The 13,129-nt window shown below is 34.6% G+C and overlaps 1 protein-coding gene across 1 annotated transcript; it reads right to left on the bottom strand.

Moving 5' to 3' along the window:
* Positions 1–928: 928 nt before the first annotated feature.
* Positions 929–5,954, bottom strand: LOC130636801 (uncharacterized). Its single transcript, XM_057446647.1, has 5 exons — positions 5,723–5,954; positions 3,464–3,537; positions 2,136–2,465; positions 1,622–1,765; positions 929–1,395 (listed from the first exon to the last, which is right to left on the bottom strand). The coding sequence occupies exons 2-5, from the start codon at positions 3,510–3,512 to the stop codon at positions 1,100–1,102; spliced, it is 819 nt and encodes a 272-aa protein (XP_057302630.1). The 5' UTR covers positions 3,513–3,537; positions 5,723–5,954; the 3' UTR covers positions 929–1,099.
* Between the last annotated feature and the right edge of the window lie 7,175 nt (positions 5,955–13,129).

Raw genomic sequence — 13,129 nt, 5'->3', positions numbered from 1 at the left:
GGGTAAATATAAAGGACGGGCGAACCCGTGGATTTTTCCACGGGCAACGACTAGTCTCTTTAATAATAGCCGTCGTCTGTCTGTCTGTGTGTCCGCGAAAGCCGTGTCCCGTAACGGAAACACGAATTTTTAAAATGCGCATCAATACCAAATGCGATATATTTCTGTCCACTTTGTTGCAACGGGTTAATTTGAAGGACGGACGACCCCGTGGATTTTTCCACGGGCTAACGACTAGTCTCTTTAATAATAGCCGTATTCCGTCTGTCTGTTCGTGCGTCAAAAGCGACTTGTGTTAACCACGCACGAAATTGCGCACAGCTCTTTGATCTTTTTGCTACGCTATTTTAAAATTTTATTTTGTCTTTTGTGTTGTTTCACAAAAGTTAAATTTAAAAATTTTCTTATACAAAATTCATGGTTAATTAACTTTTATTGTTCCTTCGATGCAGTTTCTTTGTTATAAATAACTACGTCAAAGTTTCGGACAATTACTTTGCGTTGTCTATTTCATTGAAAAAGTTTTAATTATTCGCGCCTTTTCAAGGAAATTAACAGAAACAAGTTTTTAATAATAGAAGGAGAACAATAAATTTTAGAAAGATTTTGTAAGTGATTTTTTGTTTGTTCTAAACATGAATGTGAAATTTATTTTGTAAATTTTGTTTCATCTTAGACCATTTATATTTTTAATAAAAACAATAAACCTGGATGTGCTTATTTTTTTGCTGAAACTTATTGTTTTTCAAAACTGAATAAAAAGTGTAAGAAAATGTCAAATTTAGTTTTTCAAAAGCTATTTGCCTCTTTTTTACATCAAACTCAGGCCGTAAAAATGCACAAATTATTGTTAAATATATGAATTTTACGAGAAAGCGCCGTAACACTAATTCCGATAAACTATACCATAAAAAATAAAAAAGTGTAGTTTACACTGCTTCTGTGTATATTTCCAGGGACCATGACTACCGCAGAGTAATTTCATAACAGATGCGCGAAATATTTTAATTAACAGATGCGCGAAATATAATTACGTCAGCTAATTCCCGTGGATTGTTTCACGGGTTAACGACTAGTTATATATAATAACTATAAATATTTATATTGCCACTTCATTACCGTTCGAAAACAGACGTCTCAAATGATTATTAACCTCTGTATAATGATGATTCAGCCTAGTTTCATGTCCATAAACATCTACTGGTGACACTTCGTATTGACTCCAGCCGTCATCGACAATTGTAGCTTCAGCATAGGGGCTTATTGGTGTTGGTAGTGGCGGGAGTGGTCGCGGGTTAAGCTCCGCATATTGAGTATTTGGCTGCATATTACTATTGAGGGTGAGAGAAGAGTACTCCTGCAGAGGTGATGGTATCAATCGTTGATTCTTTAAAACTAAAATAAGATCAAAACAAACCGTATCACAACACAATAATAATAATGATGTTTCAATGGAAGTTTAATTTTTTTTAATAATTTTCCTTGAAAAAATTAGACATTTTCACAAATAAATATTTCAACAAAAATTACACAATTGAAATTTAGTTTGACGATGCTCAAAAACGTTTTTTTTTTTTTTTTGCAAAGAAAGAAAATGATGCTCGAAAAAAGTTGATCTTACCTTTATACAAGTAGGTTGCAAGAACGAAGACAATTAAAATAGAGATCACTCCAAATACAACAGGTGTTAGGAGGTCTTCGATTTTGTTTTTTAGTTTTTTTCGAACCACCTTTTTGTCTTTCTTTAATTCGTGGTAACACGGAGCTGAACAAAAGTTGCACACAATGAACAATGGCTGCATACAATGCATTTTCACGATTTTTAACTTTTTTTCTTTAATAAGAAACTAAAAATCTGAAAATGCATCAAAAATTTGCGACTTTTTTCTTTAATAGCGAAAACAAAATTTGGAAAAGTCATATCTCTCGCGAAAATTTCTGACCTAAATTTTGCGTTTTTTTCGCGAAACCTTTCTACCCCTAAAGTATGATGGGGTTGTTAATACGCCTGTTGTACAGCTTGCTAATCAGCCACAAAAATTGTATTCACATAATAACACCAGTTTTATAAACATTTAAATAGGTTATAGAGTAAACAAAGCATCCCAAACCCATAAAAACTTCGCAATACCAACCTAGTACATTGGAAAGTTCAGTTGATTTATCAAGATGCGACTTCATATCCGTGCTGTTGCGAGAGAACCCAACATGGAGTTGGTAGGTATGAGGGCTTGCGTATTGTAGCTTGGTGAAGTTCAGATACACGTATGGCAACTTAACTTGCACAGATATGCTGGAATTATATTTCTTTTCAGGATAAACAGTGTCACCCTCTGGTAAGACATAGATCGAAATTTCGTGTATCTTTTCGCCTGCTGAGGGTATGACTTTCCATGTCAAAGATATATTATGATTCACACTTTCGCTAATTTTTCGTTTTGTGCATGATATAGTACCACATGTGCCTATAATATTGCACGAAAAACAATAATCTTTTCACTCATCCTTTTCTTAAAATTATCGGAACAAACATTTCAGCTTCGTTATTGATTTTATCTTCAATGAGAATTTATGTTCAAAATCAGTTGTAGCTCAAGGGCATGGATTTCATGGGTAGAAAAGGTTTACTGAGTTTTAAAAAAATAAATAAGCAATAAATCTCTAAAAGGAGACAGAATTATTTTACTTTTTCAAGCTTAAAGTTCTTTACTAATTTTTGGGTGTTGGTCAACAGAATAACCAACTCACACTCGCAATAGAAATGATCTCGTCACTTCTTTAAAATGCCGGGTTTACAAACACCGTACAGCTATCATAGGATAAGAATTAAGATGACAGCTATAATTGATCTTGTTTAGAAAGCAACTTCAAAGAAACTCAATTTAAAATTTTATTTGCACACCAAAGATGGGCAGAGTGAATTTCCGCCCAAAGTTAAAAACTCCACTCAGCATAACTGTTGGCGGGAAAAAAACAAGGCAAAATTTGGTTGTTTTCTTCCGCTTTATCAATATTTTAACCATTTTGTTGATCAGACATGATACCTTAGGATGAAAAAGCAAAGGTTGCAGAGTTTAAAGTTTCAACTTTCCTTGCAAAACAACACAAAGTTCGAGTTTCAACGTTACCGAAGTTTCTCTCTTTTCCAACATTGACTGTTGCTGATTCGTTGCTGTTGACTACCTATTTAGGAGTCACGTTTGTTGTTTGGCACTTACATTAGAAGTGAAACCTACAAATTTTTTAAGGGAGCTAACTGTCAGTAAAACTTGTACATATCAATCTTTCTACTGTGTTTGTTTTTCTTATTTTATTTATCCACTACAGGTTTCGGTCTCGCTTACATATTGCTGCGTTTTTTGAAGGAATCCAGCCTGATGTTGCTTGTAAAATAAGTTGTGTATATCAATGTTAATATCGATAAAAGGAGTACAGAATATTCAACGTAAATAAAATCACTTACATTGACGTATGGAGAAACTCCATAACAACGTGCAAATTATCCAAAGCATTTGATTAACGTGTGTTTACAAATATCTAAACAAAAAATCGTTTGTTGTTTTCTACTTCACGGAGGATGTAACTTACATCAAATAAATATTCCTTTGTTATTCTGCACTTTTGAATCTAGATTTATTACTTAATAAGCAAAATTTGAACTGTGCAAAAAAATAATAATTTCTGCTGTAAATTCTAAACTTTTGTCAAATACAAATGCTTCATTCATCCTGATGAGACATCAATTTAAAAAAAAATTATTTTCCAATGAAACTGTGGTAATTACTTGGCAAAAAACTTTTTTCATTCTTCTCCATTACCAAAAGAGTATACTTACAACAACGATTATGCTAGCGAATTTTCACTCTTGCAAAAGCCCACAAGAGGTTCTATTTTTGCTATGTTAAATAAGTATGCTGTTTCATCAGAAATTACAACCATACACATTTGAATTAAATGTTTAATAGAAGAGACTACGATGTGGTTAAATACCTTTCAAACTCTAACAGACCAAAGGGGATGGAATGGTCTTAATAAGTGGGGTGGTCGTCTGTATGACATAAGTTAGTTGTCCCTTCTGGACGTTCTAAGATCAGTATGTGAGTCGTATATAAGACAATGATTGACGCATCATTATCAATCCAATGACGGCTTATAAGATATTCAAGTGACTAGCCGTTAAAAAGAACTGTTTTAGTACTCAAGTAGAACAGAATTGAATAGTGTGATTTTCCCACGTTAGGCTTCAAACGTTTTTTACCTTTCAGGCTCAAGAGTTGGCAACTTAAAAAAGGTGTTTGATAATTTTTTAAATCTTTGTAGTTTATAATTTAATAACTAAATTAAAATATCCAATAGGATATTTATCTAGGTTTCAGAAAATTTTTATACTTTTATTTTGCAGTTTAGGAAGTATAAAAAGCTTAACACATGTAATAAGTGTTTCATATATCCATTGGAACCAGACCATTCTGTGAAAAAATTAAGGTTTAAAAGTCATGTCTCAATAGTTAAGCTTGGTCTATCTTATGACAATCTCCAGCAGCAGTCCAGAAGTGACGTGTCTTTGTGTTTCTCAATTTTAGGAAAAACCGTTAAAGGCACGAGTTACATGTATCAACACTTGAACCCGACCCGTTTTGAGACAATCTAGGGAACATTGTCAAAAGTTGATTCTGTGTGTCGTTGTAGTATATAACTGGCAGACGTTTGTAGTTGGGACAAAAAAGGAAATACTAGGATGAGGCTCTTTTGTTGAAAGAATTTTTACGCTGGTCTTATTGAAAACATTAAAAAATCGTGAATTTTGTAGTCTGTTTTTCTGAATTAAAATTCGTTCAAAATTATTTTTTGATAAAATTTTAAGAAGGTATTATTTCCATAATCAAGTTATAATTTCGAAAATGATTTAATAAATGAAAGCTTCACCTTCTGACATAAACACAGTTAGAAGGAATGCAAGTAATCTGTTTAATGCCTAATAACATCTTAAAAAATAAGATTTTTTTTCACTGGTATTCAAGCGCATAAAAGTTTTAGCAGTGTGTGTCCTGATATCAGATCTGTTGAGTAAATGACAAATTTCTTAACACACGATGCAATATTTTCACAGAAATTTAAAGCTGCAACAAGCAACCTAAATTTTGAGAAATGTTTAAAAAAAGAAAATTGAAATTGTTTATAACATGTGTTTTTCATAAGCATTAGTACCTTTAATGGAGTCCTGGAACGAGGTTGATCAACGTAGGTTTTGGAATTAATGACACAATTGATTTAATTAATTTAAGGTAATCAACTCAAAAAGCATTTTTAATCGCACTTATTTTTGTTTCTTTTAAATGCGCCATTATGGTTTAATCTTTCGTTGAAAACAATGGATATGTGCGCATGCATAGACGTAGAAAATGTAAACAACAAGCCGCTGCGATAAAAGAAATCCAACTTAAAAAACTACCTTCTGCTGAAATGAGCTAAACCTGCTCTTAAAAAGAATAGCTTAAAACAACCGTTTTTTTTGACATACGCATGCGCGAGCCTATCAAGATTATGTAAACAACCAACAGTAAAAATCATGCTTTCTCTACAAAAGGCAAAAAATACAAATCTTATTAAAAAATTGTAAAATCCAAATCTTTTAACTAAAGTAAAGTTACATGAACGGTAAATAAAACATATGATATGAAAAATATAACATGTAGTGAAGTAAAAATACCATATTACTTACACTCCCAGCATTTTCTTCTTTCGACAAGTTTCAGCACATAAATACAAACTTTTAAGATGTTTTGATTTTTGTTGAACTATAGTACCATACACTTTAAGGTGAGTATTTAGATATTCATCAAAATATTACACGATATGTTTCCAGCGTGCAGTACCAATCATCTACATTACACATAAACTTGAAACACAACTTTAGAATTTACAAGAAATAAATGACTTGCGCTGGGATGTTTAGTTTCATTTTAAAAAAACACATACAAGTGTAAAAGGGGCCTTAAAAAGATAAATAAAATTCATAACATCATTCTCGTCCCCAGAGTTTCCTAAGATTAAAACCTAGATTTTTCTCAAAGAGGACTGGGTTCGAGAATGTCACAATATAGAAATAAGTAGATATCAGCAGGGAAAATCCTCATGAATTGTACATTTTAATTATTACATTGTTAAAATGTCTATCCTTCTTTCAGTTTCGACGCACATACAATAAGATAAAGTCTTGGCACTGAATCACATTTTTGTCATTCTGTTCTAAGAACTTTACACCCAGATTTTTAAAATAATCGAGGGTTTTTTATAAAATCAGCGAAACGCAAAGGTTTTTTCAGGCGAAGTCATGGATATTTTCCCAGACACAAAATGAGGAAATCTGAAAGTTCTAACTTATTTCTTCTTTCATCATCAGCTACAATAACATTTAATGTTTTCATTTTTTATTAGTGCTTCGAACGTCGGATATCTCGATTCTTTAAAACAATAATAGCAACCTCCTTCCCAGGGCAAATTAAAACTTTCTGGCGTTTGTTCGTCAAGCCGCCCATTGTCAAAAAAGAGACAAAAAGCCCTGGGAATGGGGTTGACAATAATAAATGAAGATTTTTAATACTAATACTAAGAGCAATAATAAAAGAAAAGACGAAGAAGAAAAAATAATTTTTAACATTCTCTACAGATTTTCCCTTCCAAATGAAGTGATTTTTGATTTTCGCGAAAGTTCTTTACGCGAAATTTGTCCCAAAAGTACAATTCGCAAACGATTTTATCTATAATATAAAATTTTACGATTTTTAACCTCGCAAAACTTCCTGCCCGAAAGGTTTCTGCCCCTGTTCTTGAACAAGCCTCAGGGGTGCACAGTGTCTTAAATAAGCCTGAGTTTGTTTATTATGCTATGAAAATCACCCTCGCAATAAAAGCGCTTTCAATTTTCTCTTCTCCTTTCTTTATCCAGCTATTTCTTCTGCAACTATTCACGCTAGCAGAAACCTGACACAGATTTCTAAAAATGAATTTACAAAACGCGTATAATACAAGTGAACAAATTTTTATACTGTGTAAAGAGAGCTTACATGAAACCAAAGCGTATTTTTTATCAAACCTATTTTTAATTCAGATTAAACCTACATTGTGTTTTTTCTAAGAAAATAACACGAAGAACAATGCATATATATATACATATATACATACATATATATATAATACATATATAAGAACAATGCAGACAATTAAAAACAACTTTATCTTTTTATAGTTTCAAGTCGTTTAAGCTGTCTGCTAATTTTAAAATTTTTATTGTTGTCATCACGCTGATAGCCCAACCTCAACCCCACGACCTGTTTTGTGTGAAAGGCACAAATTTGTTCCCAGGATTAGTTTTCATGTGCGATTTTAGTATCTATTCATTTTTAAGTCCTTATTGTAGAAAAATTATTGGCCATCGTTACTACGTTACAACACTTCAAAACAAAATATTAAATTACCTAACTTCGTTTTTATGTCCCTTAGTCTATTGAGACATTTCTTTAAAAAAATATAACAAAAGAATGTTTTGTTTGTATTCAGTGGAAACCGAACTATAGTTTACGCGAGCGGTTTTCCCTTGCCTGTAAGATGCTGATAAAGCTAATTTCTCACTTAAGCCTAAAGACTTTGGATTTTAAATTTTTTGTGGATTTCGTAAGTTTGTTGTGGGAATTTCGTGTCGTAACTGTTCAAGTTGTTATCTGAATTTATATGGCTGTTGTGATTTTAGTTTTTAGGCGTCGCGACTTCTGTAAAAAAAGCTGCCGTAATACTAATGAACTGGTTGACGTGTATGACATCTAAAAAGTCCATAATGCTTGTCTTGTTCGGTGTGGTCAACATTTTTGGCGATTTTTTTGTCGTAAATGTCGCTTTAACAGAACAAGAGATATAAAAACATAAAGAAATAAATAAATGAAAGCAAGTAAGATGATGCATTGCGTCCACCCGCTCTGTTATGTTGTTGAGAGTTCAATACATATACTATCTGTGAGCTACGTGAAATAAACTTGATGCGGACTACAATCGTGGACAAAATTCGCTACCACAAGTAATTACGTAGGCTATTTCACGGTTGCAACGCGGTGGAATTGTGTATAAAATCATCGGGCAACTACGACGCGCGAAATGGGAATATAACCTGTGTTTAAGCCTTTAACGGGGTCGAGGCTACATGCTGAATCATTGGTCTAACTTACGCATTTACGTTTTCTATGTGTATTATGGAATTTAAAGTGCGTGAGTCAGATCACAAAATAAACACACACAAAAAACACAGTTGTTTGTAGGTCTTTCACCTTTTTGTCTTATATAACCTTTTTATTTTTGTAATATTTGTTTTTTGTATGTTCTAAAATGTTAAGATAAATATATTGTCACGTTTTTCGTTACGTACAGATGTTAAACGCACCAGTTTTAGGATTTTTGGCTAGGAACGAAGATTTTTTAGGCTAGCTTGCTAGAGCCTTATTACTAATCTGTTTGGTATAAAGAGCTTCTTATCCTATCCAACATTATTTTTTATGTTGATACTGTAGCCATTCAGCTAGCTCCTATCTTTGGCTAAAAACTGAGAGTAAAAAAATACAGTTTGGCTACTGCAATATTCTTAAGCAATAATTCTTATGCTAAATATGCAGTTAGCTAGGTAGCTAGCTACATCCTTTCTTATTTTCCTGAAAACTTTTTCTTGCAAATAAATTGTTTTAGCTGGACAGGTAACGACAGGATGTTCCCTTTGTTTTTATTTAAACCGAAGTTGCAATGAAGTTTTTTTGGAAAATGGTATTACAACTCTATACACCTGTTCAGCTCTGTTTAACTGTACTAAGTGCTTAGCCCAGTCTGCTTTTTTGGTAAAGGCTGTTACGCCTATGGCATGTGCAACACGTTTTACCTGTACTAAGGTCAGCCCACTGTGACAATAATTTTTTAATTTTCTCGGGAATCACGCCTGTACGGATACTAACCGCTCAGTCCTGTGTCTGCGAGAAAGTTTTTTTTAAAAAGGTATTATCCATATACACGGTCTAACTATACTAAGCGCTCAGCCCGAAATCACAATTAATTTCTTAACTTTCACAAAAACTCATTCCGCAAAATAAAATAATATTGACCAATTGTTTTTGTTATGACAGGTTAACAACGGTCTGTAAACCCTACTTTTATTTTCCCTATTGTTGCGGGAAATTTATTTTTTGAAAAATATGTTATATTCGCAACACTAAAATGGTGCATGCGCTTCACTTGATTTGCGACATACTGTATACCTGTAATAAAGCGCTCCATCTGACCGTATGGCACAGTTTACGGCTCTTATTAAGCCCCCACAGAGTGTTCAACGCTGGGTCACTCCCCGTATGTTAGTGGGTTAAGGCTAGGTTTTATGGTAAAACAATCAGCGGGAGAAAGTCTGCCGTATGTCAAATTCCTAACTAAGGGGCTGATTACATGGAGAATTTAAGCCCTGGCTAAAATTTCAACTTGGGTAGAGCTAACTAACCGGGCTAGGATTTTCGCTTCGGCGGGAAATGCCATATAATCGCAAAATCATTTTTAACCGGGGTTGAAAACAACCATGCGCATGTGCTCAATCTCCATGTAGTAGCAAAACATTTTTCAGCATTCTCCGTGTAATCAGCCCCTAAATGAAAAATTTTTTTTAATTTTTGAAAGCTTTTCTCTTTTTTTTTCCACGTGTGATAACTCAATTCGAGGACACTTACTCCGCCATCTTTGTTTGGGAAATTGCAACCGTGTTCGCGCTATAAGGCTCTTGTTCTATATTAGATTCAAACATTTTAAAATTGCCAATGTTAAGATTGGACTTAGGACTTCTTAGGTTATTTGGTCAAGTCCAAATTCTTAAAATATGCTAATTGTTGCTGACGTCAGCATGGCCATTATTTGCAAATTTCGGGACTTTCGTGGTCCGCGACGTGAATTATTTCGATGTGCGGGCGTGCTAAAAATATGTCTAGCAACTTTTCAACGTTGTCTTCCTGGCCTACGTGTGTGCAAAAGTAGCGACTTTGAAGTCTACCGGGTGCAGGGCATTGATCGTTTGACAGTTTTGTCCATATTTGGATAATGATGAAAAAACTGCTTAGTCCCATTATTTTTTTCCACGTCACATTATTAAGAGATATAACCATTAATTTTTGAAAGGATATATATGTTGTACCAACAAGTTGTATGACAAAATAGAAAGAGCCATCAATGGAGTATCGTACAAATGCTGCTTATCGATACTGACAGCAATATCCGATTTTAAATCAGCATAGAAAGAAATTAGGGATCATATAATGCTCATGGATAAGGAGAAAAGTTTGCTGTTTGCTGAGAAAAATTCGGAAGAAATTGAAAGCACTTAGTAAGGCACAGGAATGTTCTGATAAGTTATTTTCTACTAAGCGACGAAATGGACACAAAATTGAGGCTCCTCCCGTGGAAGCGATTTAAGCTACCAACATGCAGAAGCGGGTCAAATGAGTCTTGCCACTAAGTTCACGAAAAAGAGGGGGAAAGTTAGTTCTATTTCCCTCCATCCTTGTGTGCACAGAAGCTTCAACGGATTCACCCCAGCTTGTTAAATTGGTTTCCAAGGCTAGCAAAAAACAAAGTCTAACCAGCCACCTGCATACAGAAGTGTCCATACAGGTGACTGCCGGAAGGTCTCTCTGGAATACTCCCTGGCACGACATGTACGTGAATAACGTGCAAACATATACCATATATCCATTTCAAAGTGGAGAGCATGAAACATGTAGTGGACTATCTACAAAAAGGGGACTTTATGGTAAAAATAGACCTGAAAGACGCCTACTGTCACATTTCAGTTCACTATTTATCTTAGAAATACCTGCGGTTTCAAAAACTCTACGAAAAGTTGGTGTTAGCATTTGGGATAGATCAGAGTCCCAGAATGTTTACAAAACTAATAAAAGTCCCTCTCACCATATTGCGGCAGTTAATTATCATAATTATTGCTTACTTAGACGATCTATCGTTAATAGGAAGGAAAGAAGCAAGTCAGACCATGGATTCAGTGATTTTTCTTTTAACTTAACTAGGCTTCACAATAAATTGGAAGAAATCTGTGTCAAAACCAACTCAAATAAAGGAATTTTCAAGCATAAAAATAAACAGGCAAAATTTCCTCTTGGTATCTCCCCACCAAAAGGAAAGATTCAGAAATTATAACGTCTTCTGCAGGAAGTCTTGGTCAAGGAAACTCATCCTGTTCGGAATATAGCCTGCCTAATAGGGAAACTGTATGCTATGCAATCAGCAATGTCCGTAGCATCTTTGCAGCTGAGGAACATCCAATAGGACATGATAAAAATCTGTGATAAAGCTACTGGGTGAAGATTCCACTATCAAAGGAGGTCAGATGGTGTGTGTTGAAACAATCTCAAACTGCTGAAAGGGAAACCGGTAAACTTGGGTACCCTCATATGGAAATTTTCTCAGATGCACCATCCCACGAGGGCTGCAGCTTTAGCGGATGGAACCTTAACAGGTAAAACTTGAACGTTAGTGGAGAAAAACACATACCACATAACGAATTGGCGTTGTTTGCAGCAAACCTAGCAATCAAAATGTTCACAAAGCAGACGAAAGTGTCATGTTTACATATTTACCTGAACAATATGACAGCTCTTTTTTACTTGATAAAAATTCTGAAAATGACACAAATATCCAAAACAATCTGGTAATACCTACAGGAAAACAAAATCACTGCAACGAGGATCCCCAGTCATATGAACAAAACTGTGGAGTGGAAAAACCGGTCTTGACCCAACTCAAGCAAATAGGAACTTTTCAATCAAATTTTTCAAAGGATATATTTTCACTTAGGAAAAGCAAATCTGGACTTTTTTGCTTCAAGGTCCATGAAAAAATTACAAACATACATGTCTCTGGCATCCGAACGAGATTGTCCAGCAACAAACTGTCTGTATCAGAAATGAAACAAGTTTTCCCCCAACCTATTTACACCATTTCGTCTAATAGGCAGAGTCCTCAAAGAGGTTAAGGAAGAAGGACTTCAAAGGACAATACTCATAGCACCAGTTGGTCAGGTCAGACATGGTACCCCAATTTTACTTGATATGGTCATATCACACCCACTACTTCTACGAAGGAGACAAAATTTGTTTCGAAATTAGAGGGGCGAAAGTCACCCTCCACTCAAGTCGGAGGAACTTAAATTAGTGGCGTTTTTTAATATCTGGACTCAAAACACGAGGAATATTTGCAAGCGCTACAAACATCGTGTTGCAAGCAGTACGCGTCGCCTTGGAAATAATAGGTACTGTGGTGCGAGCAAAGAGAAATAGATCTCATGGAAGCTTCTGTAAATTGTATTTTTTAAGTAAGCTTTTACATAATGGACTAAATTATTGATATAGTCACCGGTCAGCGTCAGCGGCATACCATAATTTAGTTGATAGTATACCAGTAGGACAACACCCCGATGTTTGTACTTTACTAGCAGGGTTAATAAACGATAAAATCTCACAGATTTTGTAATATAAAATCTAAACTTTATTGCATGCTTATGAAAATAAATAGAATAGATAACCTTAGACCTGCTAGGCCAAGATTCTGTGTGATCTGGGATGTTAAATCTGCGTTGAGCTACCTCCTAAAAGTGGGAGAGGATTGAAACTTCACTGGACCTCGCATTGTGATGTAATACACCTTGCTTTATCTTCTAAAAGCAGAGCTTTAGAACTTCATCTGTTGGATATCAGGTTTATGTTTAAGACAGAAGGAAAGTTTGTTTTTCAACTAGCAAAAAAAACAGAAAAAAGGTTTCAAAGCCAGAATTTGCTGAATTCGTAGCTTTAGGTTCATTTCTTTCCCTATTGAAACGTTGACATTTTATTTGGAGAGATCAAATTTGTGGCGTAATTTGTGGCGTAGAGACGATTCGCATACCCTCTTATTTTTTAGTTTTAGAAAATCGCTCAACGCAGTTACCCCTAGTACCATAGGGAGGTGGCTTAAGTCGGTTCTTCAGACAGTAGGTATTGTTGTCTCTAATTTGAAGGAACATTCCATTCGATCAGCTGCATCATCTCACCCATTTAAAAAGGATGCC

The sequence above is a fragment of the Hydractinia symbiolongicarpus genome, chromosome 3, assembly GCF_029227915.1.
Source record: "Hydractinia symbiolongicarpus strain clone_291-10 chromosome 3, HSymV2.1, whole genome shotgun sequence".
NCBI lineage: Eukaryota > Metazoa > Cnidaria > Hydrozoa > Anthoathecata > Hydractiniidae > Hydractinia > Hydractinia symbiolongicarpus.
The sequence above is the reverse complement of the archived record's forward strand: the minus strand, read 5'-3'. Positions and strand labels throughout refer to the sequence as shown.